The 23,543-nt window shown below is 43.5% G+C and overlaps 1 protein-coding gene across 1 annotated transcript; it reads right to left on the minus strand.

Annotated features, from left to right (window-relative positions):
* Positions 1-1,301: 1,301 nt before the first annotated feature.
* LOC143282437 (uncharacterized) lies at positions 1,302-23,327 on the minus strand. Its single transcript, XM_076588079.1, has 4 exons — positions 19,173-23,327; positions 15,368-16,711; positions 14,207-14,268; positions 1,302-1,716 (listed from the first exon to the last, which is right to left on the minus strand). The coding sequence occupies exons 1-3, from the start codon at positions 23,305-23,307 to the stop codon at positions 14,222-14,224; spliced, it is 5,526 nt and encodes a 1,841-aa protein (XP_076444194.1). The 5' UTR covers positions 23,308-23,327; the 3' UTR covers positions 1,302-1,716; positions 14,207-14,221.
* Positions 23,328-23,543: the final 216 nt, after the last annotated feature.

Below are 23,543 nucleotides of genomic sequence, written 5' to 3' on the forward strand. Positions count from 1 at the left end.
GAGTGGCTCTGTATTCCACAAGGTAAAAAGACATGCCAAGGACAGCGTGTCTTTTCATATCTCACTGGTCCTGTCGCCTGGACTAAACGTCCGGGTTGCACGAGGCGATCTTTGCAGCGCTAAGTTTGCTTAGAATTATCAGTAATGTATCTAAGTATATGGACTTAACCGTGGAGTTAGGAATATTATTAGCGATTGAGCAACCTCCGCGATGCTAAGTTCGCTCATGCAACCCACCCCAAATTAGTCGTGCTATAACTTGAACAAAATCTCAGTTCAAATCAGGGTTTTGAACCGCACACACACAGACACACAGACACACAAACACACACACAAACACACACACTATTACATATCGGTTTATCGATAGAATGAAGAATCGTCCCCAAACATATCTTAATCCGCGACAGTAGCACTGATGTAATTCTGATTCTTCTTCGTAAAGGAGTCCGAAAAGACGCAATATCACCATGTCAACTTTGTCTCTATGTGCCTTTTTCGTCGTGTCGTGCGAGTCACAATATCACCATGTCAACTTTGTTTCTATATGCCTTTTTCCTGGTGTCGTGCGATTCTCACCATGTCACAAAATACAACTGCGTCGCTCATAAGAAGCGTATAAACAGCAAGGAAACGACTGGGCAAAATTCATTGTACGCGTTGGCGCTATGACAGTTAATTGAGATACAAATTGCACAGTACAGACGCACACTTCGTAATCAGTAACGCATAACAAAGTCGGGTTTCGAAGGCACAGAAAAAGAGTAAACAATGGTATCGTAACGTGGATGAATTTACTTCTATAAAACACAGGTTACGTGTAGACATAGAAATCTTTGTAAAATCTTCTGAATACGGTGTATTCACATTGTTTACGTCATGTCTTCAATATAACAATCTGAGAAATAAAATGAAAGAAAACAAGCGAAATCTACATTTGATGGAAAGCATACTGAAGCAACAATAAGCATAATGCTTAAATAATAAACATTTCAAAACAGACAACAGACATTATTTTGTGAACTAGATATTCGTTCATTTAAAACACAAAATCAACGTTGCGATAAGGCATTTATAGTCGATATATTTACATGCAACAAAGTAATGTCATAATGGTATATATTTGTCACATGTGGTAGGCTACAGGAACACGAATTGTATCATTTTCTTCAATGTCATAAGAGTGGTCTAGTTGAAAATCTGCATACATTTTTCTCCAACATCCCCCCTCCCGACCCCCCCCCCCCACCCCCTTCACACACACACAATTTTTCATACATATTTTTTCCCATATACCCTTTATTCTGTATATTTTCTCTAGATGGCTTAATGAACACAAAATAAGTTGTCTATTCAATGTACCATTTGAAAATAGAATTTTGTCTTTGTCAACCACCCACCCACCCACACACCCACACATACAAAAACACTCCTCACTCCATTTACGCACTACCCAGTCTTCTCCTCGCCCACCACCTAAACCAGACACACATGCACTGTGGTTGCTGTTGTTTTTAATCTCGCCAGTGGACTGTCCGTCTCAGTTTCCGCCTGGGGCCTCTCTTGAAGGGAGAAGCACCGGCCGGTTTTCCGCTGGCTGTCAGACGACTTCCTTTGCTGCCAGAATCACGTGCCTGCATGCCTGTCCAATCGTCTGGCAGGAATCCTAGCTGCTGGCGTTGTCTTCCTGGTACCGGGGGATCCACTGTCTAATCACTGAGACACATCCAAACAGAACTTGTCTGATCACAGAGACAAACCAAACAGGACAGAACGTGTCTGATCACTGAGACACAACCAAACAGAACAAAACTTGTCTTATAACTGAAACACAGCCAAACAGAACAGAACTTGTCTAATCACAGAGATACAATTAAACAGAACTTTGATCACTGAGACACAACTAAACAGAACTTGTTAAATCACAGAGACACGGCCAAACAGGACAAAACTTGTCTGATCACTGAGACATAACCAAACAGAACAAAACTTGTTTTATAACTGAGACATAACCAAACAGAACAGAACTTGTCTAATCACAATGATACAACCAAACAGAGTTTGTCTAATCACAGAGACACAACCAAACAGAACTTGTCTAATCACATAGACACAACCAAACAGAACTTGTTAAAATCACAGACAGAACCAAACAGAACAAGACTTGCCTTATCACTGAGACAACCAAACAGAACATAACTTGTCTAATCACAGAGACATTACCAAATAGAACTTGTCTAATCACAGAGACACAATCAAACAGAACTTGTCGACTCAAACACACACAACCAAACAGAACGTGGTCAGCAACAGGGAAGGAAGGGCACTATGGGTGTCGAGACAGAGGTGGGGGCAGGTGGGGAGGATGGGAATAAAAGAAATTGTTAGTGAAAAGAATGTCCAGAAACAGAATATTCGAAATGGACAACAGCTGTAAAGGATTTTCTTCTCCCTTCCATTTATTTCACAATTCACCAATTCAACCAATCATCCGGTCATCCACTCCTTCCTTCCTTCCTTCATTGGAGGTTAACCAGGACATGATCAAATGGCAGACTTGTTAATTCCATACGGCGTGCTGCAGTTTTAAATGACATCTGAAAGGGAAAAGAAGAAGGAGAAATGGAGGAGGAGAAAGAAAAAAGCAGCAGTAGTAGTAGTAGTAGTAGCAGCAGCAGCAGCAGCAGCAGTTTTAAAACAAAAGAAGAAAGAAAGAAAGGATGAACGAAAGGGAGGAAAGGAAGAAAGAAACATGTGAACACTGACACACACACACACACACACACACACACACACAGAAGAGAGAGAGAGAGACGAGACGAGACGAGACGAGGCTAATTTTTAGTTAACGAGGGTAGTGGAGTAAGCATAGCTGCTTTTTTACATCCAGCCCTCAAGAGAGAGAGAGAGAGAGAGAGAGAGAGAGTCGAAACTGGGACAGAGACATAATATAGGAAAAGAGCCAAAACAAAGTAAATGAAAACAACCGAAAACAAAAGAGGCAAGGCCTTCAAGACTCACTTGTGATACATTTTTTTTTTTAATCTAAGCTTCGCGTTAAAAAAAAAAAAGTCCTAACCAGATTCGAATTAAGTCCCCTAGCATTAATTACAGAGTAATTTCCCTTTTTTACTATCTGCACCAAAACGTTTGCAAAATAAATAAAACATCCATGCTTAGCAAAAGAAGTTCCTGTTTGAACAAAAAATGATAATAATGACTGCTCTTGTTGTTGGGTCAGAATATCAGATCAAAGTGCCAAGTTTAGAGAATACAAAAAATATACATATAACAGTAAATGCAGTTTGCATATAATTAGGCTTCGTTTTTTTATTTTTTGTGCCCATCCCAGAGGTGCAATATTGTTTTAAACAAGATGACTGGAAAGAACTGTATTTTTCCTATTTTTATGCCAAATTTGGTGTCAACTGACAAAGTATTTGCAGAGAAAATGTCAATGTTAAAGTTTACCACGGACACACACACACACACACACAGACAACCGAACACCGGGTTAAAACATAGACTCACTTTGTTTACACAAGTGAGTCAAAAACCCAACAAAACAACGAATGACGGCCACGACAATACGACAAAGAGGACAATGTCACGATACAGCTACGATCGGTATGTAGTGTTCCCACTGCATAGGCGCCTAGCGGGAAAAAACAACAACAAAAACACGTCCTTCGTTGCCGAGGGTGGCGGATAAATCCAGCGCGCGTACACACACACACACACACACACACACCAGTCAGCAGCTGGATACAGCCCCTTGTCTGGGTGTTTATATATTTGACATTATACCTGACCTTTTGGAACGGGCGGACTTGATCACCAATTATGAAATCAAGAATTGTGGAAGACTACAATAACAAAAACAACTACGCAATAATAATAATAATAATAATAATTATGATGATGATAGCGACAAAGATAATTTATCTGCTTGAGACGGAGAAGAAGAAGAGAAAGAGCGGTAACACCACCAACAACAGTTATATCATCACCAGCATCAACCACATTTACAAAGCAGACATATTTCAACCCATCTTTCCGAAACCGTGTCAGAAGAGATTTGCATTATGTTACCGAGTTGTAAACAACGTTTTTTGTTTGGTTTGGTTTGGTTTGGTTTGTTTGTTGTTGGGGTTTTTTGTGTGTGTTTTTTTCTGTGTGGGGTTTAAAAAAAAAAGGTTATAGGTCCCATTGCATTTTACGATGTAAACGGCAGTGGACTCCTATCCACTATGTCCAGGGCTCGACATAGGAAGGCGGTGCCCAATTCTCTCCTTCCGCCACCCGATGTCAGGCACCCATTCACACCTGTTATGTGGAGGATGTGGATGGAGGAAAGGGGGGGGGGGGGGTAAACTGCCTTCTCCAACGACAAAAAACACCATGCCGAAACGGGGCCTCGAACTAACAAACAACAACAACAAGATCAGAAGATCAATGCCCAACTGAATCTGCCACATCGCCAGAACAGAATAGAATGGAATAATAACATAAAATAAAACTTTATGAAACTATCTAGAATGGAATTTGCTTTGACTGCCTCGTCCATTCGTCATACTTGTCAATCCGGAAACTAACTAAAATGGAATTTGCTTTGATTGCCACGTTCACTGGTCATACTTGTCACTCCAGAAACTAAAATGGAATTTGCTTTGATTGCCACGTTCATTGGTCATACTTGTCAATCCAGAAACTAACTAAAATGGAATTTGCTTTGATTGCCACGTTCATTGGTCATACTTGTCACTCCAGAAACTAACTAAAATGGAATTTGCTTTGATTGCCACGTTCATTGGTCATACTTGTCAATCCAGAAACTAACTAAAAGGGAATTTGCTTTGACTGCCATGTTCATTAGTCATATTTATTACTGAACGTCACTCCAGAATGCATCAGCCATGTCCAGCGACACAATCCGCTGTATTGATCACCACCCGGTGTGCAATCCTTTAGTCCCCGGAGACTGACGGATACATAATACTGAATGAATGTATGTATGTATGAAGAATAGATGGATGAATGATGAATGAATGTGGAGAGAACGGGAAAAAACAGAAAGAAAGGAAGAGAAAAAGAAAGAACGAATTTCTATATTGTCCATTTCGAAACATTCTGCTCCTGGACATTTTCTCACTAACGAGTTTTGTTTGATTTTTATTCATGCCTTCCCCTCCCCTCCCCCCACCACATCGCTGTGTTTCATATTACTACAGTGCAGCGGGTATGGGGTGACTGTTTCATTACTGAACGCGACCACAAACAGGGACCCTCTGTCACCAATAATTATGTATATGCATGCACTGCGGGCGTGCACACGTGCGCTGCCTTTCAAACAGTTCTCGTTCTGTTTCATATATACACTGATAGCGTCACATACAGTCATCAGCGCCGTGGCAGCAGCTATGTAGTGTCTCATAGTGAGTGACTCATTGCTTGTCGTGGTTGTTATTGGACAACCAACTATAGTCTCCGTACAATCGGCGCGCCCGCGGACACGGGACGTATAACTTGAGAACAGTCAGTGCACTCTCTCTCTCTCTCCCTCTCTCTCTCTGTCTCAATGCCCACGTGTCCGAAGGGCTTCATTGCTGACTGGACATTAAAAGCACTGTCATTGTCGCTCTCTCTCTCTCTTTGTCATTGCTACTACCCCCCCCCCCCCCCCCCCACCCTCTCTCTCTCTCTCTCTCTCAAAGCCCACGTGTCCGAAGGGCTTCATTGATAAATGGACATTAAAAGCATTGTCACTGTCATTGTCATATTTTCTCTCTCTCTGTGCGTACGCACACAAACTGAGGTACTGAATATGAGGGGAGAAAGGGAGACAGAGGCAGAGAGAGTCAGACAGGGACGGAGGAGAGAGAGAGAGAGAGAGAGGCACACACACACACACATGCACGCGCGCACACACACACACGCGCGCGCGCGCGCACACACACACACACACACACAAAGAGAGAGAGAAAGAGAGACAGACGCATATAAAGACAAACACATACACTGAAAGAGAAGAAAGGGACAGAATCAGACAAACAGACACAGAGACAAAAACATACATCGTCTGTCACGTTAACTGAATCCTTCAGATGTTATGCAACAACGCAAAAGGGAGGAGTTGTTTCCTGTTAGGTTACTGAATACTTATCCACTGCGTGTAGGGCTCGGTATATGAAGGCGGGGCCAAGACCTCTCCTTGCGACGTTTTAACATTCCCCCAACCGGCCAGGTATCCATTCACACCTGAGTGGTGTGAGGATGAAAATCGGAGTACGTACCTTTCCCAAGGACACAACACCATGCCGAAACGCGGACCCGAACCCTGACCCCTGGTGAACACTGGATCAAGTCCAGCGCCTGTCTGACTGTGCCACGGAGTGTCCTGTACGCCCACCACTGAAAAACCGAATGGTCGTGTTTACCAGTCCGCATGCTGCTGTTCGTGATACGACCACTGTCTTGAAGGCTAAACAGGGTTGTGCGGGTGTGAGGGCGGGCGAGCGCGCGAGTGTGTGTGTGTGTGTGTGTGTGTGTGTGTGTGTGTGTGTTTGTGTGTGTATGTGTGTGGGACGGTCGGAGGCGGGGAAAGGGGTATGTATGCGTGTCTATGCATGTCTGTGTGAACGATGGTAAAATGTGTGTTTGTGTGTGCACGCATACACGCATTTACCAACAAACACGTAGGCAGGGTTGACCCCGATGAGCTCACGGCCCAACATGCTGGGACTGGGATCACGATGAACACAAGGCATAAATAACAAAGGCAGACGTTTAAAAGGGAACTGTTCGCTTATCTTTTTCTCTAATGGAAATGATGAACTACTGACCGGGATGAAAAGCGTCAAAACCCGGGACTATTAGTTTTGCTTAGCACTTTCTCATGATGGATGATGAAGAGAAGATAATGATGCTGCTATTAAGATCCGTTTAGATTCCAGACTGCTTCTTTTTTTTCTTTTTTGGTTTTTAATAATGATTCAATTCATGACATATCCCAGCCATCAACTTCATGCGACTGACGCATGCACCTGCGGTGTTGGGGAGGAAAGTTGTGCAACATCCCTCAAAGGGGCATCTACGATGGGGTGGACGCGCGACAAAAGCTGTTGCGCTTTTCTCCAGGATTCGCAGTGTTGTGAAATCATCGGTATTTGCATATGGTTCACAGCTGGCTTTCACTGATGTGATCGATTGGCATCTGAAGAGGGCATACAGACTGCTGTGGAGCGGTACATCTGCTGGGATACAGCGTCATGCTAGCCTGTTATTACTGCGTGTACAGTGTTTTAGAAAAAGAAAAGTAATATCACATATCGCGTTAATAAAAACACTAAATATTGTTACGTGTTGGTATTTTAATGCTCAGATTTGTTGTTGTTTTTATTGATAATCAGAAAAAAATCTCTTGATAGTTAATTATATTAAAAACAAAAACAAAAACACAACAAAAATATCTTGGCATCTGATGATATTTAGAAACAAACAAACACACAAACAAACCAAAAGCTCTGTTGTCAGTTGATAATATCAATTATAAATGAGAGACTTTCTTGTCGCTTTTTTAACATGACAAAAATTATCATCAATATTAACATCATCATCGTTATTTCTTCTTCTTCTGATTATTATATTATTATTAATATTATATTATCATTACTATCATCATTATCATTATTATCATTGCAAAACTGTTACTGTTCTAATGAACGTGCTATGATTCAAATACGGAAAAAAGTGCCATCGACTTTACTGTTTTGAAAATTGTGTCACGATTCATAAACAGAGGGAGGGTATGAATTTATATCCACGTGACATATTCACAGGAATGGGAGAGGAGACATATGTTCAGCAAAAATGTGGAAGTCGCTTTGCTTGTTGTCCTACACGAGTGTGCGTTCGGAGAATAGGAAAATGATCATAACCAAACGAACCAAAGCATAAACATGCAAATCAAAGCACGGTTATAATGGAATATCATTCTGCTTTTTTTAGGCTTGATGCCCGTGACAGCACATGAAAACGTCATGGACAAAATCGCCGATTGCCATCAGATATTTATCACAGTGAGAAATAATTATGTTTGGGAATACACACAGAAACATTTAAAAGAGATTTGAGTGTCGCGAAACATTTAACCAGGGCATGGGTTAGTGAAAGGCCTACACACACACACACACACACACACACACACACATCATCTACTCTTTTATCTTCGCCACGACCTTGATGCGAATTGTCAACAAAAGCAGCTGTTAACTGACACACGCCGCAACGGTGTGTGTGTTCGAGAGGGGGGCGGGCGGGGGGGAGGGGGGGTCTGTCTGGCTGTCTGTCTGACTGTGTCTGTCTGTGTCCGTGTGTGTAACTTAGTGTGTGCGCGCACGCACATATTATCTTATGTTTGTATTGTGTGTATGAGTGTGAACGTGTCTTTGCATATCGATCTGCTGGTGTACAGTGTGTATATGTGTGTGCTTGTGTTCGTGCATGTGTGTGCTTGCGTACGTATGTAAGTGTTGTCTGTCTTTGTGTGCGTGCGTTTGTGTGTTTGAGTCTCTGTGTGTGCGTGTGTGCATATGCGTGTGTGAGTGAGAAAGTCCATATACCACTGAACGATCGCACGATTTTGAATACTTTTAGCGGGCTAATATGTGTTTGCCACACGAACCTAAACCGTCATGATGACCTCTGGGGATTACATAAAATGAATGCATACTTGTCCATAGATCTGTGCACGTGCTTCCAGCTTCAACGTCGATGTCTATATCTTGAGCGTTATATTCGTTTGATGACAAACTTTAAGTGTTTCAAGTGTGCTAGAAACTAACAAATCTCTCTCTCTCTCTCTCTCTCTCTCTCTCCGATTTCCTCTCTGTCTCTGTCTCCCTCTATCTCTGTCTGTCTCTCTCGCTCTTTCCGACTTCCGACTTCCTCTCTGTCTCTGTCTGTCTGTCTCTCTCTGTCTCGCTCTCTTTCAGACTTCCTCTCTGCCTGTCTCCCTCTCTGTCTGTCTGTCTCTCTCTGTCTCGCTCTCTTTCAGACTTCCTCTCTGCCTGTCTCCCCCCCCCCCACCCGCCTCTCTCTCTTTCCGAATTCCTGTTTCTGTCTCCCTCTATCTCTCTCTCTCTCTCTCTTTCCGTTTTCCTCTCTGCCTCCATCTCTCTCTCTCTCTGTCTCTCTCTCTGTGTCTCTCCCTCTCTCTCTCTTTCCGAATTCCTCTGTCTCTATCTATCTATCTCTCTGTCTCCCTCTTTGTCTCTCTGTCTCTGTCTCCTTCTATCTATCTCTCTGTCTCTCTCTTTCCGACTCCCTCTCTGTCTCCCTCTCTGTCTCCGTCTCTCTCTCTGTACAGAAACCCAGGACGGGACGTAGAGACTCCAAGTGTCGAACACTTAAATGTGAACCAACCACGCTCCGCACACGCACATGAACACGCACACACGTAAACAGGACGGTAGGGTAGCTATTGACTTGTTGCTCCTTCCATAATATAACGGTCGGAAATTCAGCAACGGTTGCCATAGCAACATCAATGTTTCGCAGGAAACACGCCCAGTTTTCCCCCAACGACCGACCGAGCCCAAGGTATGACAACAAAGCAGAGTCATGCACTGGTTTCCACGATACTACAATATAATGCTCTGGGTACTCTCTCTCTCTCTCTCTCTCTCTCTTACGTATAACGCTTTGTTCTGTCTGTATCATGGTTTCTATGTATGTGCATCCACTTCATGAGAGGCCATGACCAAATAATATATAAATGATTCGGATTCTCTCTCTGTCTCTCTGTCTGTCTCCATCTCTGTCTAGCTTATATGCAAGCTGTAAACTGATGTGTTGTGCGTGACAAGCCTGTATCTATAAAAATTATATCTGGATTTATGTTGGCAATATTACAAACACGTTCCTTAGGAAAAGGTCGTTTACTGATGGTGGCGGGTTAAACTATCGTCATTCCCCTTCTCCTTCAACTCCCCTCTCCCCTGTTCCCTACCCCCCCCCCCCCAGCCCCCCCTCCCCCACCCCCACCCCCTGCCGGTCACCCAGCAATCCTCACGTTGTGCATGTTTCCTCACCCTCATGGAATTGTGGACCAAGGCTGACGTGTTTCTCTCTCTTTCCATTTCCCACTCCATCTGTGTGTGTGTGTGTGTGTGTGTGTGTGTGCGCGCGCGTGTGTGTATGTGTGTGTGTGTGTGTGTGACAGAGACAGAGAGAGAAAGAGTGTCTCTCTCTCGCTCAGTTTTAGGCGAGTTTAAGGACGTAAAGTGTGTGTGTGTGTGTGTGTGTGTGTGTGTGTGTGTGTGTGTGTGTGTGTGTGTGTGTGTGTGTGTGTGTGTGTGAGAGAGAGAGAGAGAGAGAGACGGAGAGAGACAAGAGACGACAAGAGAGGGAACGTGTAAATATGAACAAATTTAAAGTTTTCGTGAAGCCTTTTTTTGCCTCTTCACACGAAGAGTGCATAAAATTACTGTTTAGAAGGAAACGAACAATACCGATAACACACACACACACACACACACACACACACACACACACACACATGCAAAAGGGACATATATAAAACTATATGTGTGGATATATATGGTATACATATATAAAATGCGAGCTTATTCTGGCGTGACTCGTTGCCTGTATGTACGGGACACAATATACAGTAAATCAATACAGATCTCTCTCTCTCTCTTTCACTCACTCTCTCTCTCTCTCTCTCTCTCACACACACTCTCTCTTCTCTCTCTCTCTCACACACACACACTCTCTCTCTCTCTCTCTCTCACACACACACACACAAACACTCTCTCTCTCTCTCTCTCTCTCTCTCCAGGAAATATACACGATCCTGATAACTACAGAGGTATTTCCTTATTAAATATTTGTAGCAAAATTTTTAGTTACATCTTAAATAAACGATTGTCAGCTTTTGTAGAAGAGAAAAATACTCTTGGTGAGATACAAGCAGGCTTTCGAAAGGATCACTCTACAATTGACCACATTTTCACGCTCTTTGCTATGATTCGAAAACATCTACTGAAAAACAAAAAATTGTATGTTGCGTTCATTGATTTTAAGAAAGCTTTCGATCTTATTTCTCATTGCAAATTGTGGCCCATTTTACACAAATTAGGAGTTAAAGGGAATATACTGAACACATTAAAGAGCATGTACACAACTGTTAAGGCCCGCATTCGTATTGGAAGCCAGATTTCAGAAGCTTTTCATTGCCTTAAGGGTTTAAAACAAGGTGAAATAACAAGTCCCATTTTGTTCTCCTTATTCATTAACGAACTGGCTCAGGACATCATTAAGAATGGAAAACATGGTATACAACTTTCCCCCGATGTGCTTGAACTTTTTATTTTACTGTTTGCAGATGATATTATTTTACTATCAGACGCGGTTACAGGCTTACAAAACCAGTTAAATGTACTTGCATGCAAATCAGATGAGCTAGGACTTCATGCAAATCTTCACAAATCTAACATTGTTATTTTCAGAAAGGGGGGTTACGTGGCAAAGAAAGAAATGTGGTTCTACAAAGGGCAGGTAATGTCAGTGGTAAATTCCTATAACTATCTAGGTATGATTTTTTCAACAAAATTAGCATTTAGTAAAGTCGTCAGTGGCTTAACTTGTAAAGCGAGAAAAGGGGTCATTGATATTTTTAGAACCCTTTGGAGATTAGGAGATTGTTCAGCAACCATTTTTGTAAAACTTTTTGACACACAAATTAAGCCAATGTTATATGGTGCAGAAATATGGGGTTTAACACAACAGAAAGCGGTGGAAAATGTTCACACCTTTGCATTGAAGAAATTGCTAAATGTCAGCCCCCGAACCCCAAACGACATGGTGTACGGCGAAACTGGACGCGACGTTACCCTTTATATGTTTTTACCTAAGTCGCTTGCATCAAATACTGGTTAAGTTTAACAACACTAGATGTTTCCAGACTTCCACGTAAAGCATACAACATGCTCCTATCACTTCATAATGATGGTAAGATTTGCTGGGTAACACAGGTTTGTAAAACTTTATACGAGACGGGTTTTGGCTTTGTATGGGAAAATCAGGGGGTAGCAAATCAAAGTATATTCCTGGGATCTTTCAAACAGAGACTGATAGATTGTTACTACCAAAAGTGGATTGAACATGCCAGCAGCAGCACTAGATTTAGTGTTTACCACACATTCAAAACATCAGTATCCTTGGAAGCTTACTTCACTACAGTTACGAACAAACATCCGTGACATCCTGATAAGATTTAGATTAGGTATATCCGAACTACAGACACACAAAAAACGTTACACTGCTGTATCAGAGCAAGACCTCACATGTTCATTCTGCCACAATGCTATAGAAACGGAACTGCATTTTCTTTTCCACTGCACAGAATTGAATGACTTACGACAGAAGTATATTCCTAAAAAATACACGCTTTATCCGTCGATGACTAGGTTTCAGCATTTGATGCAAGACAAGCATTGCCTCCATGACATTGGAAGATACATTTATTATGCAAACCGACGTCGTTAATGCTTTTTTTCTTTCTTTTTTTTATGTTCATAGTCTGCTATAACAAAGGTTCACTCTGACATTGTCCGCACGATCTGTTGTAACGGGTCATATGGCCTATACAATAAAATTCTTGCGTTCTTGCGTTCTCTCCAGGAAAATCGTAATGACCGGCTAATTCAAGACCCTGTGTCTGTCAAGAAAGACCCCGAGGAACAAAATACAAAATAAATGATTTTTTTTAACAAAGCGTAAATGTGAAACGTAGAACACTTTGTTGCATATAATGAAAGAGGGCCAACTGTTTAATACAAAGCCCCCCCCCCCCCAAAAAAAAAAAAAAAAAAACCCAAAAAAACAAGAACGAAAACACACATGAAATATACACACATCATGGAAGATGTCACATACACGTGAGAACTAACAAAATATAAATAAAAAATATGTACAAAAAGTATTCAGTTTGTACACTGTCAGACAAAGGCCACCCGCATGAAAGGCGCCCTGGCCGAATCAGTTAATTAATCGTTGGACTTCTGATCCAGTGTTCACCAGTGATCAGGGTTCGAGGCCCCGGTTTGACAATGCGTTGTTTCCTAAGGGGACAATTTACTAATGATTTTCCTCACTCCACCCAGGTGAGAATGAGAACCTGACTTCGGACGAGGAAGGTTAAGCCTGCGGAAGGAGAGAATTCGGCCCCGCCGCCTTCCACTGAAAGGCCCAGAACACGGTGGATAAGAAATCGCTGCCCCGATGGTCCTAACAGGACGTGAGATCTTTAACATTTCCTTAACACCGTAAAACGCCACACGCATTTCTGTGCAGGGGACAATCTTCTATGTGTCTCTACTACGGAAGAAGTACTGTAGAATTTAAATCACCGGTAACCGAAATTTTGTGAATCCAAATTTATGTGACTGCAATACTGTTACGACTGACAATTTACAAAGTTTTAGACTGAGAGAGAGAGGGGAGGGGAGGGAGGGGGAGAGAAAGGTAGACAGACAGAGATTGAGAGATAGAAAGAGAGACAGCGAAAGATACAGAGAAAGAGGGAGATGAGAGACACACAGACAGACAGAAAGAAGTAGAGGCAGATAGAGATAACTGTTTTGGATATTGTGAATATGTTTGCTGAAAGAAAAAGGAGAGAGAGGAGGAAAGGAGGAACAAGAAGGAGGGAGAGAGGGAAAGAGAGAGCAATAGACAGATAGAGAGAGACGAGATGAGAGAGAAGAGGAACAAGAAGGAGGGAGAGAGGGAAAGAGAGAGCAATAGACAGATAGAGAGAGACGAGATGAGAGAGAAGAGGAACAAGAAGGAGGGAGAGAGGGAAAGAGAGAGCAATAGACAGATAGAGAGAGACGAGATGAGAGAGAAGAGGAACAAGAAGGAGGGAGAGAGGGAAAGAGAGAGCAATAGACAGATAGAGAGAGACGAGATGAGAGAGAAAGTGAGGCTGAAAAGGGGGAGATAGGGAGTAAAAGAGATGGAAAAACAGAGAGTAATCGGTGAGAGAAAGAGACAGGGGTTCACACACACACACACACACACACACACACACACACACACACACACAGAGTAACTTTACAGACGACGAGGCAAATAGATTGTGAACATGAAAGACGTAAAAACAAAACTGAAGAAAGAAAAAGGAAAAAAGGAAACTTACCCACTTATCGCTGTCTTAGGGATCACTTTTCTGTTTGTTTCCCTGCAGTTCCACACGAAGACCTGCAATAAAAGTAAACGGATAAAATAATCCTACACAAGTCTTCAGATTTCAAAGGTCGTTTCAATATCAGGGGCATTGTGGAAACATCAGCTCAGACGCTTTGGAAGCTTGCATAATGATATCAGAAAATTTAAAAAATAATAATACAAAAACCAGATTTTTTGATTCAGAAAGTCTCTTTTACCAGAAAACTATGAAGCATTCCCCGAACACTCATTCCACACTACCATCCACACACCAACAACAACAAAAACTAACCACCTTCTCCAATACACATGTGAAGTGGTAGAGAAAGAGAGGAGGTAGACAGACGGAGGCAGGGACTCAGAGAGAGACAGAGACAGAGATATATACATACAGACTAGCAGACAGACCGACAGAGACACAGACAGAATTGAAAGAGGGAGAAATAGAGAGGGAGGGAAAGACAGAGACGATGAGACGCAGGGAAGAAAAAAATACAAACTATCAGACAGAAAGACATCGGGGTGGGAAAGAAGTTTATTGCCAGAACGAACGCGACAGAAAAAAGAAAACATAAAAAGAAGAAGAAGAAGCAGGAGGAGCAGGAGTTGATGATGGTGATGATGATGATGAATATACATATGCATATGATGAACAACAACTATGACAACAAAACCTACAACAACGAGGCGAGCGGTACCAGAGCGGTTGAGAAACTCATCTGTCAATACACTGTCCGTAATGGGTCTGAGTTCGAATCCCGGTCTCGCTCCTCTTCCCACGTTTGACTGGAAAATCAAACTGAGCGTCCAGTCATTGGAATGAGACGATAAAGCGAGGTCCCGTGTGCAGAACTCATTGCACTGAAAAATAACCCATGGCAACATAAGTGTTGTCTTGTGGCTAAATTCCGTGGAAGAAATCCACGCTGATAGGCACACATATGCATTCCCAAGCACTCAAGGCTTGACTATTAGCGCGTTGGGTGATGCTGCTGGTCAGGCTTCTGTCTAACAGTGATGTAGCGTCTATGGATGTGTTCAAACCTAGTTACACCTCTTAAGAAACTAACTAAAACTGAAACAAGAAGAAACAATAACAACAAGAACAAAAACCACAACACGTACGCCATACCCTCCAGTTTCTGTTCCAGCTCCTTGTTGCGCTGCGCAAACTCCGCCAGCATCCTCTCCTTCTCCCTCAGCAGAGCTGCCAGCTGGTCAGACAGCTGCCTGTCAGTTCCCGTGCCCCCCGCGTGCACAGCACCTGCCGGGGCACCTGCATCCTTGTCCGGGCGCCTCGAGTTTCTCTCCGAAGACCCACCATCCCCACCCGTCTCGTTCTGAGCTTTGTTGTCATCTGCTGTGTCTGTCCTCGCTCCAGAGGTTGTTGGACTTGCACACCCCGTCGTGCTGCATCCATCTTGGGGTTTTGATGACGGATCTGTCTCTGATGACGTGTGCTGAGCGGTTTGTGATTGAGGTTTGTCGCTGACAGGGTGTGGGGAAGAGGAAGGAGGTGATGGCGGGGATTTTCGTCGACAGACGTAATCGCTGCGAGTTCTGGCCGACGTTCCCTCCAAGTGAGTTGTGGTGGAGGAGGGTCCACCGCTGTCTGCATCTTCGTTCTGGGTACTTGTGTCATCATCAACTTCGATTGGTTCTGGTGAGCTCTCGGGATCGCCGACCGACATTCTTTCCGGTGTTGAAGTTTGGGATCTTTGGCTTTCCACAGATGCTGTCGACACTGCTTCGTCTTGCTTGGGAGACGGTACTAGTGACTGTGACTTTCCGGGGGCTTGCGACGATATTTGTTCGTCTTGTGTTGAGGTCTGCATCGGTTCTGTATGTGACGACGGTTCAGTTTGCGTCCTGGGCAAGCGACGGGTAGTCTTGTGCACCTCAATTTGGGAACTGATGGAAATCGTCTCTGACTCGATAATCAGAGCATCGTCGTTCTCGTCTTCATCGCTATCGTCTTTCAAGTTGGACGATTTGAAATCCAAACTGGAGATCTTTGACACCACCACGCTGCACGGCTTCAAGGCATCTGAGCACGTGGGTATTATATTCCTGTCTTTTGTTATTCCTTTTCGTTTAGTCGGTTTGGTGTGTTCGCTCGCAGAGGACTCTAATCGAAAGCTGATGCTACCTTGTCCAGATTTCGTGATGGTTTCCTTTTTATTCTCCACGACATCCCTCTTTTTCTCGGTCCTCTCTTTTCTTCTGGCTTCCTTCGCCGCTTTCTCTCTTTGAGCAATGTCCCTTTTCTTTGCTTCTCGCATGGTCCTGTCGACACTGGCGGCATGTGTGGCTGGAGGGTGGTGAGAGGACGTGCCTTTGGTGGCCGCTGTGGGGGTGACCCTGGGGGACCTGTCTGCAGGACGGTGTTGAGGGGATCTTGTTTTCCGCTCAGACTCCACTCTGCTGGTGCGTGCCTGCTTCTTCAGTTCGGCTTTCACCGTGTCCAGGCTTTCGTCTGAAAGAAAGTATGGTATGTGTGTTTGTTTGTTTTTTGTTTGTTTTTGTTGTTGTTGTTGTTGGGTTTTTTTTGTTTTCATGTGCGAGCCAATGTGTATGTGCGTGCCTGCGCATGCGGTCACACACACACACACACACACACAGCATACATACGTACACGTATACACACACACACACACAAACGCACACACACACACACACACACACACACACACACACACACACACTTACACACTAACACACACACATACACACACGCAAACACACCAGCATTTTCCCCACATCAATATCCATAGGTAACAACATGTGTGATTTTCTCACAACGCAGCACTTGAAAAATCAAGCAATGGTCAATTAAGTTTTTGGACTGAACAACAAGAAGTACAGTGTTTTAATGTTTTCTCCTCACCCCTCACCACATCGTCTATCTATCCACCCTTCTATCCTTCTCTCTATCAATCTATCTTTCTATACCTACTTATCCATCCATCCATCTGTCAATCTATCCATCTGTCTATCCATCTATCTAATTACTTGTCGATCAATGTGTCTGTCTGTCTGTCTGTCTACCGCCTGTTCATATCAATCTACCTACCCCTATAATTATTTGTCTACGTCTCCATTTATCTACTTATCTAAATACCCACAAGTCCATTGTTGAAGACATTTTCCCATGTAAGGAACTTCTCTCGAACTATTTTCGTCAAAATTTATCTACTTACTATGTCAGTTGAATATGACTGGCAACAGAAAAGTCATAAGAAATAACATCTGAACTGAAGCACTTCAATCGTGCAAAGTTTTAGAGCTTAAAAGTACACGAACGCAATGGTGTTTCATTCGTTAAAAATAAAATAGCGTTTCCAATATTTTCAACAATAGTTCGCATTTCTTTCCAAGAATGGACTATTCACAGAGGGCAAGATTATTTATGACTCTTTTTTCCTGAATGATTTGAGGTGTTGTTCTAGCAAACCGGTAACTAAAGGCAAAATACACACACACACACACACACACACACACACACACACACACACACACACACACACACATATATATATATATATATATATATATATATATATATATATATATATATATATATATATATATATATATATATATATATATATAAGTTTTACGAATTTAACCAAACAAAAACAAAACCCCATACAGATTATAATTGAATGCGTTTCTATTTTTGTGTGTACTTTTTCATATTAGTTACATTCTCAGCGAATCCATGCACTCTCTAGCTTTTGCATTGACGATATAGAGACGTAGCAAAGATTTTAAATAAATTTATGTTCGAATATGGTTGTCCCTAATCCAAGACCTTGTGTTTGTAGCAAGCAAAAGTCTTTCCCACGACAGACTGATTTCTGTGAGCAAATTAAGTACTGCGTGCGTTGGCGCATTGGGTGTACATCATCCTGTGTGAGATACTGAAAACGTGAGATTCAAGGTGTACATACCCTTGGTGAGGTATTGGGAACTTCTTGGGAGCAAGGGTGTACGCTACGCTATTTGAGTCTGGGTGTTGGTTTTTTTTTTTTGTTGTTGTTGGGTTTTTTTGGGGGGGTAGTGGGGGTTGTTTGCTATTTTTCATTCCTTTTTATTGGGGGTGGGAGGGGGGGGGGGGTAGGGGGTAGGGGTGACTTCCGGTGTTGTGTGAATCATCCTGTGTGAAATTTCGGGAACTTCGGACGTACATGGATGTACATCACTCCATGTGAGATATTGGGAACTTCTGGTGCACAAGTGTGCAAACCACGCTGTGTGAAAGACTGGGAAATTCCGAACTACAAAATGTACATCAACCTATGCGAGACATTGGGGATTTGTGGCGCACAGGGATATACATCATCCTATGAAGTACTGGGATCTTCTGTTGTGTAAGGGTGTTACTCGTTATGTGTTAGATACTGAAAAATTCGGTCGTGCGTACAGAGTGAGATGAGACAGTGGACGAGAGAAGAGTGAATGGAATAAAGATTATATATATATATATATATATATATATATATATATATATATATATATATATATATAAAAGGAGCAAGAAAAAAAGAATAAATACACAGAAAAAAGAAACAAAGAAATAAATAGAAAAATAGCCATGAAAGGAAGAACGGAAAGAAAGATAAAGAGTGATGAGAGAAAATGAGAGAGAAAGAGAGAGGGAGGGAGGGGGGAGAGGAGAAAACTAAAGGGAGGAAAGGGTAATGATACTGTGATAGAAAGAGAGTAAGAGAGAAAGAACAAGAGCGACAATGACGAAAGGTCGGGACAGAGACTGAAAAAAACAAGAAAAAATATACCAGACACATATACAGAGACAGACAGGCCGACAGAAACACAGGGAAGACATAAACCACAAAATATAACAGCGAAAACACAAGCAACTGCATTTTCAGCTATGCTGTCATTATATCATATGCTTTGAAGTGAAAGTTTACCTCGTTCGTGTTTGAAGCGTTTGATGGCTGGATGCTGCCCATGGAAGGACGAAGACCTCTTCAGCTCCACTGCCACTTTCCTGGACAGTTCAGCAGGCACAGATTCTGTCCTTTGCACTTTGGAGATGGGCCCCTCGGTTAATCCATGTTTCAGCGACAACACACAGTCTGGGGATCGAACCATCTGCTTTGATGACGCCGCCGAGGGTCCCTCTTTGGTCGGGGTGCCTGTCTTTGATGTTGGGTTGGTTCTGTGGTCTGAGTTTGCCGAAGAATGTGAAACACCGCTGCATCTTTGGGGTGTTTTGTCGGTCCCTGGTGTCACTGCTGTACTCTTGTTCTCAGCCTGTTGTTTCCGCCTTTCTTTGTACTGAGCTATGGTTATTATTTTTTTGCTTTCTGACAACGGCTGTTTCGAAACCGTCTCGGGATCTCTGCCCATCAAACTGGTTTCTATCTCTGATGAGTCTTTTGAGTCTTCTGATTCGAAAGTAATATCCATATCACTGTCTCCAAGAGTAATGATTCTGACGTCGTTCACAGAGTCGCTGTCCATTGTTCCGACAGAGTTGGTGTCGGAGACATCACCCGGGGTATGAGCGTCAGGGCAGATCTTGCAGTCTGCGTTTAGCGACATCGGCTCTTCCTCCGGTTCCTGTTTCACGACAATGTCTGCACTAACATCGGTTCGTTTGTCTGACGGAGTGCAAGGGAATACAGTCATATCTGATTCAAGACTCTCCGTTTTCTGAGGCAAAGATATTACTGTACTTTCTTTTGATACGTCAGAATCAGAAGCTATGTCAGAAACCAGAGTACTGTCTTCAACGTCGACAGGATGGTTTGTTTCTTGGACAATACTTGAAATATTATTTTCCTTTGATTCAGGCACGGAAACCTCACGTTCTTCAACGCTTTCAGAGTCAGCAGTCATAACTTTGTCGGGATCATCAAGGGCTGCACATGCATCAGGGGGCTGTGTTTCAGTCACGTTGCAATCACTGACCATGCATAATGAGTTCGTTTCAGGTGAATAATTACCTACAATGTCAGGCACATGAGCATCTGAAGATATCTCAAGTGAAGTGTCAAACAGTTTTTGTTTCTCTTCTGGTGTCAGATTCGCCATGTTTTTTTCACTTTCTTCAGCAGCAGCAATTAATTCTCGTTCTTCATTCTCCAGAAACAGTTCATCGATCTCTTCAGCTGTTTTCACGTTTCCTTCACAATTTCCTATAAAGTCGCTTTTGTTACCAAGCCTGTCAGCTGGCTGTTTGAGTGGACTATCATCACAAATGGCGTCACAAGTCTCTGCTCTTTTGCTGGACGGACTGCCGGCATCACATTCTGATTTTGAAGGAATGACGGATCGACGCTTTGGCGATGGCTGACTTTCACGGGCGGCAAACCTCTTGCCACCACAGCTGTACAGGTCCAGTTCAGGGGAAGACGGCAGTTTAGGACTCCCCGCAGGAGTGTCCTGGGCCTCAGGCCTGGCTGGAGTCATACCCCCCACCACGGGGAATGGGGAGTAGATCAGCTTGCTGTAGTCACAGAAGGGGGTTCCCGGAATAGGGGTGCCGGGCGTGCACAGCCAGGGGCCCACTTTGGGGCTGGCGGCCACGTCCTGTGCGGTGTGAATGTCAATCCCCTCACAGGCACAGAAGGCACTGCCGTGAGCCGCACAGGGCACCACCCACTGAAGCAGCTGATCTCCACTGTCTCCACCAGGGCTCCTGCGTGGTGTGGTTTTGGTCACCACCTCACCCCCGTCCACCACATGACCCGGATCGAGAAGTATGTGTTCATCAGATTCTGCTGGTTGCTCGGTGGTTACAGACTGTTCTTTTAGCTCTGTTCCCGTTTCTTCTGCAGATTCAGAACTTAAACCACAATTGTTTTGTGGAAGAACATCTACAACTTTATCTTCCTTTTCAGAATCTGCAGCCTCATCATGAGTGGCAACAGGACTTGGTGCACAACTCGGACGACCACTGCTGACAGAGCAATCACCGGCAGAGGCTCCCGGGTAAGAATTACTACGAGAGGTGATCGCCCCGGGAATGTGCAGCTTGCTATCTCCTGTGGCCCCAGGAGTGTGGAGTTCGTCATGTTCACAGTTTGTGAGTGGGCTGGCCGTATTTTCCATTCCACACAGGACGGGTAAAGAATTGGACCTTACCACTGCTCTGGGTGTGAACTGACTACCATGAGCAATGAAATTTTGCACACGATCTTCTAAGGAACCATCAGACTCACGAGGTGGTCTTCTTTTGTCAAACGATTCATCTTCCAACAGTTCAACATCAGCTTTTTCTTCAGTCTGGATCTCCAACACACTTTCATTGACAGCTGGACCCGGTCTGGGTGATGTATGGATGTTGTTTGATTGTTCACAGTCTTGAGCTTTATCAAGCTTTGGATGATCAACAGAAGTGTGGTTTCCCAATTCTTCTGCGATTCCATCATCACCATAGTGCATGTCTGTGTCTTCATCACTCGCACCATAAGCAAACGTGGCATCAGAAGTCGTTCGATCTTCACGGATATCTGATTCCTCTGGGATCAGCCCGTCACTGTCACAAGCTGTATGCACAGCCCCGGATGTGCTCTGTTCCAATTCGTCATCTTTTACTGAGGTTGTATTCTTGTAAGTAGTTTTCAGGAGACTGCCTGATCCATCTGTAGGCGAGTCCACAAAGTTTCTGTAGTTATTAAGCACAACTTCCTCTGTCACGCTAACATGATCTTTAACACAATCTTTGTCGTCATAGTTTGTTTCATATTTCTTGACAGGAACCTGGCTGAGCTTTGCATGCAGTTCTTCAACAAACTGCTTTCTTTTTTGTCCAGTTTTGTTCGAGTGATTTTTGTCTTTTTCCGGTGTGATTTCGTCAATATGACGTGTCTGTTTTTTGGACACAGGGGACAGTAATCTACCATCTGGTGCCGTTACATAGTTTACAACAATATCAGTCCTGGGACAGTTACCTGGCATGTCAAGCAGCAAACTGGATGTATCTTTCAAATCAGGAGATATATTTTTGGGGGGCTCTGAATGCTCACATGAGACATAAACTTCTTTCTTTGTCTGCGAACAGATGGTACCTATGTCTCGGAGGCAATCCTTTTGGCATTCTGTTTCGTTTTCCATGAAAACATCATCATCTGGGTAATCAGCATGGAAATCATCTGTAAAATCTTGATATTGATCATCCACAGATTCAGTCTTCGTTTTTCTAACACTAACTCTGCTGTCATCAAACTGTTCATTTGTGGGTGCTTCTGAATCTGCGTGACTCATTCTTGTGTCAGTTTGTGGGTAGTTGGAGAGTGACTCTCTGTTGGTGGCAATCTGGTCATTGTCTGCCACAGATTTGTTGTTACACAGCCCGGCAAATACATCTTCTTCCAAGTGTGGATGGTCGTGCCGGTCTGGAGACAAGAGCCTGACACTGGGGGCGCTCCTGACAGAGCTGGGAGCCTGGGACCCAGGGGCACTGAAACACTCCAACAGCACTCGTTCATTGTCCATGGGCACATTGTACATGCTGCCAGGCGTGAAGGGAGAAGCATACGTAGGGAGCGGGGGCAGCATGGGGGAAGCTTCCCCATGCCGGAATGTGTCTGGTGAGCCTGGAAAATGGTTTCTTTGAAAACCGTCATTGTCTCTGCGTTTACGGATTCTTGACTCTGATTCTGAGGAGTGCCTTCTGAACTTTTTACCAAAACTGTGTGACGATATAGCACTGATGTCTTGCTCAGCATCACTATTGTCATTGTTTTCTTTCCTGGCTGGATCTATCTCCCAGCACACAAGGGGCTGGCCATCACAGTATGGAAGAGTCTGATCACTGGAACTGGAATGTGTATCATCCTGCACGTCCATATCTAGAAACACGTCATCGTCATCTTTTGCACTGGTTTTCCTGCCCTTCTCAGAGGATATGCGTCTCTTCTGGCGACTGTCTGGACAGACAAAACCAAAGGAATCAGAGCTGTGAACGCTGCCTTCACCAGTGTGTTTGTCAGCACATGGCTTTTGGGACCTGCTCAAATCAGAATCTCCAGCATCCTTTCGATCTTTATTTGCGTAGGTTTTTAACTTACAGTCAGTGCCAGGGCAATACATCATGCTGTGGAAATAATGCAGCAAACGACCAGCGTCTTGCAGCGCCAGGACAGTCATGGCATCTTCATCTGGGTCTGAGTCCAGCAAGTGAACAGAACGTGCCAGGAGGTTCAGATCGCGAATCCGTGCACGTTCAACCTGGGCACGAGACAAGCCAGGGAAACACTTGGCCAGTAATTCATCCAATACAACATAATGTTCGTCTTCCAGCTGGATACAGCGCAGCTTATGTTCATGAA

Source organism: Babylonia areolata, chromosome 5 (genome assembly GCF_041734735.1).
Source record: "Babylonia areolata isolate BAREFJ2019XMU chromosome 5, ASM4173473v1, whole genome shotgun sequence".
Taxonomy (NCBI): Eukaryota; Metazoa; Mollusca; class Gastropoda; order Neogastropoda; family Buccinidae; genus Babylonia; species Babylonia areolata.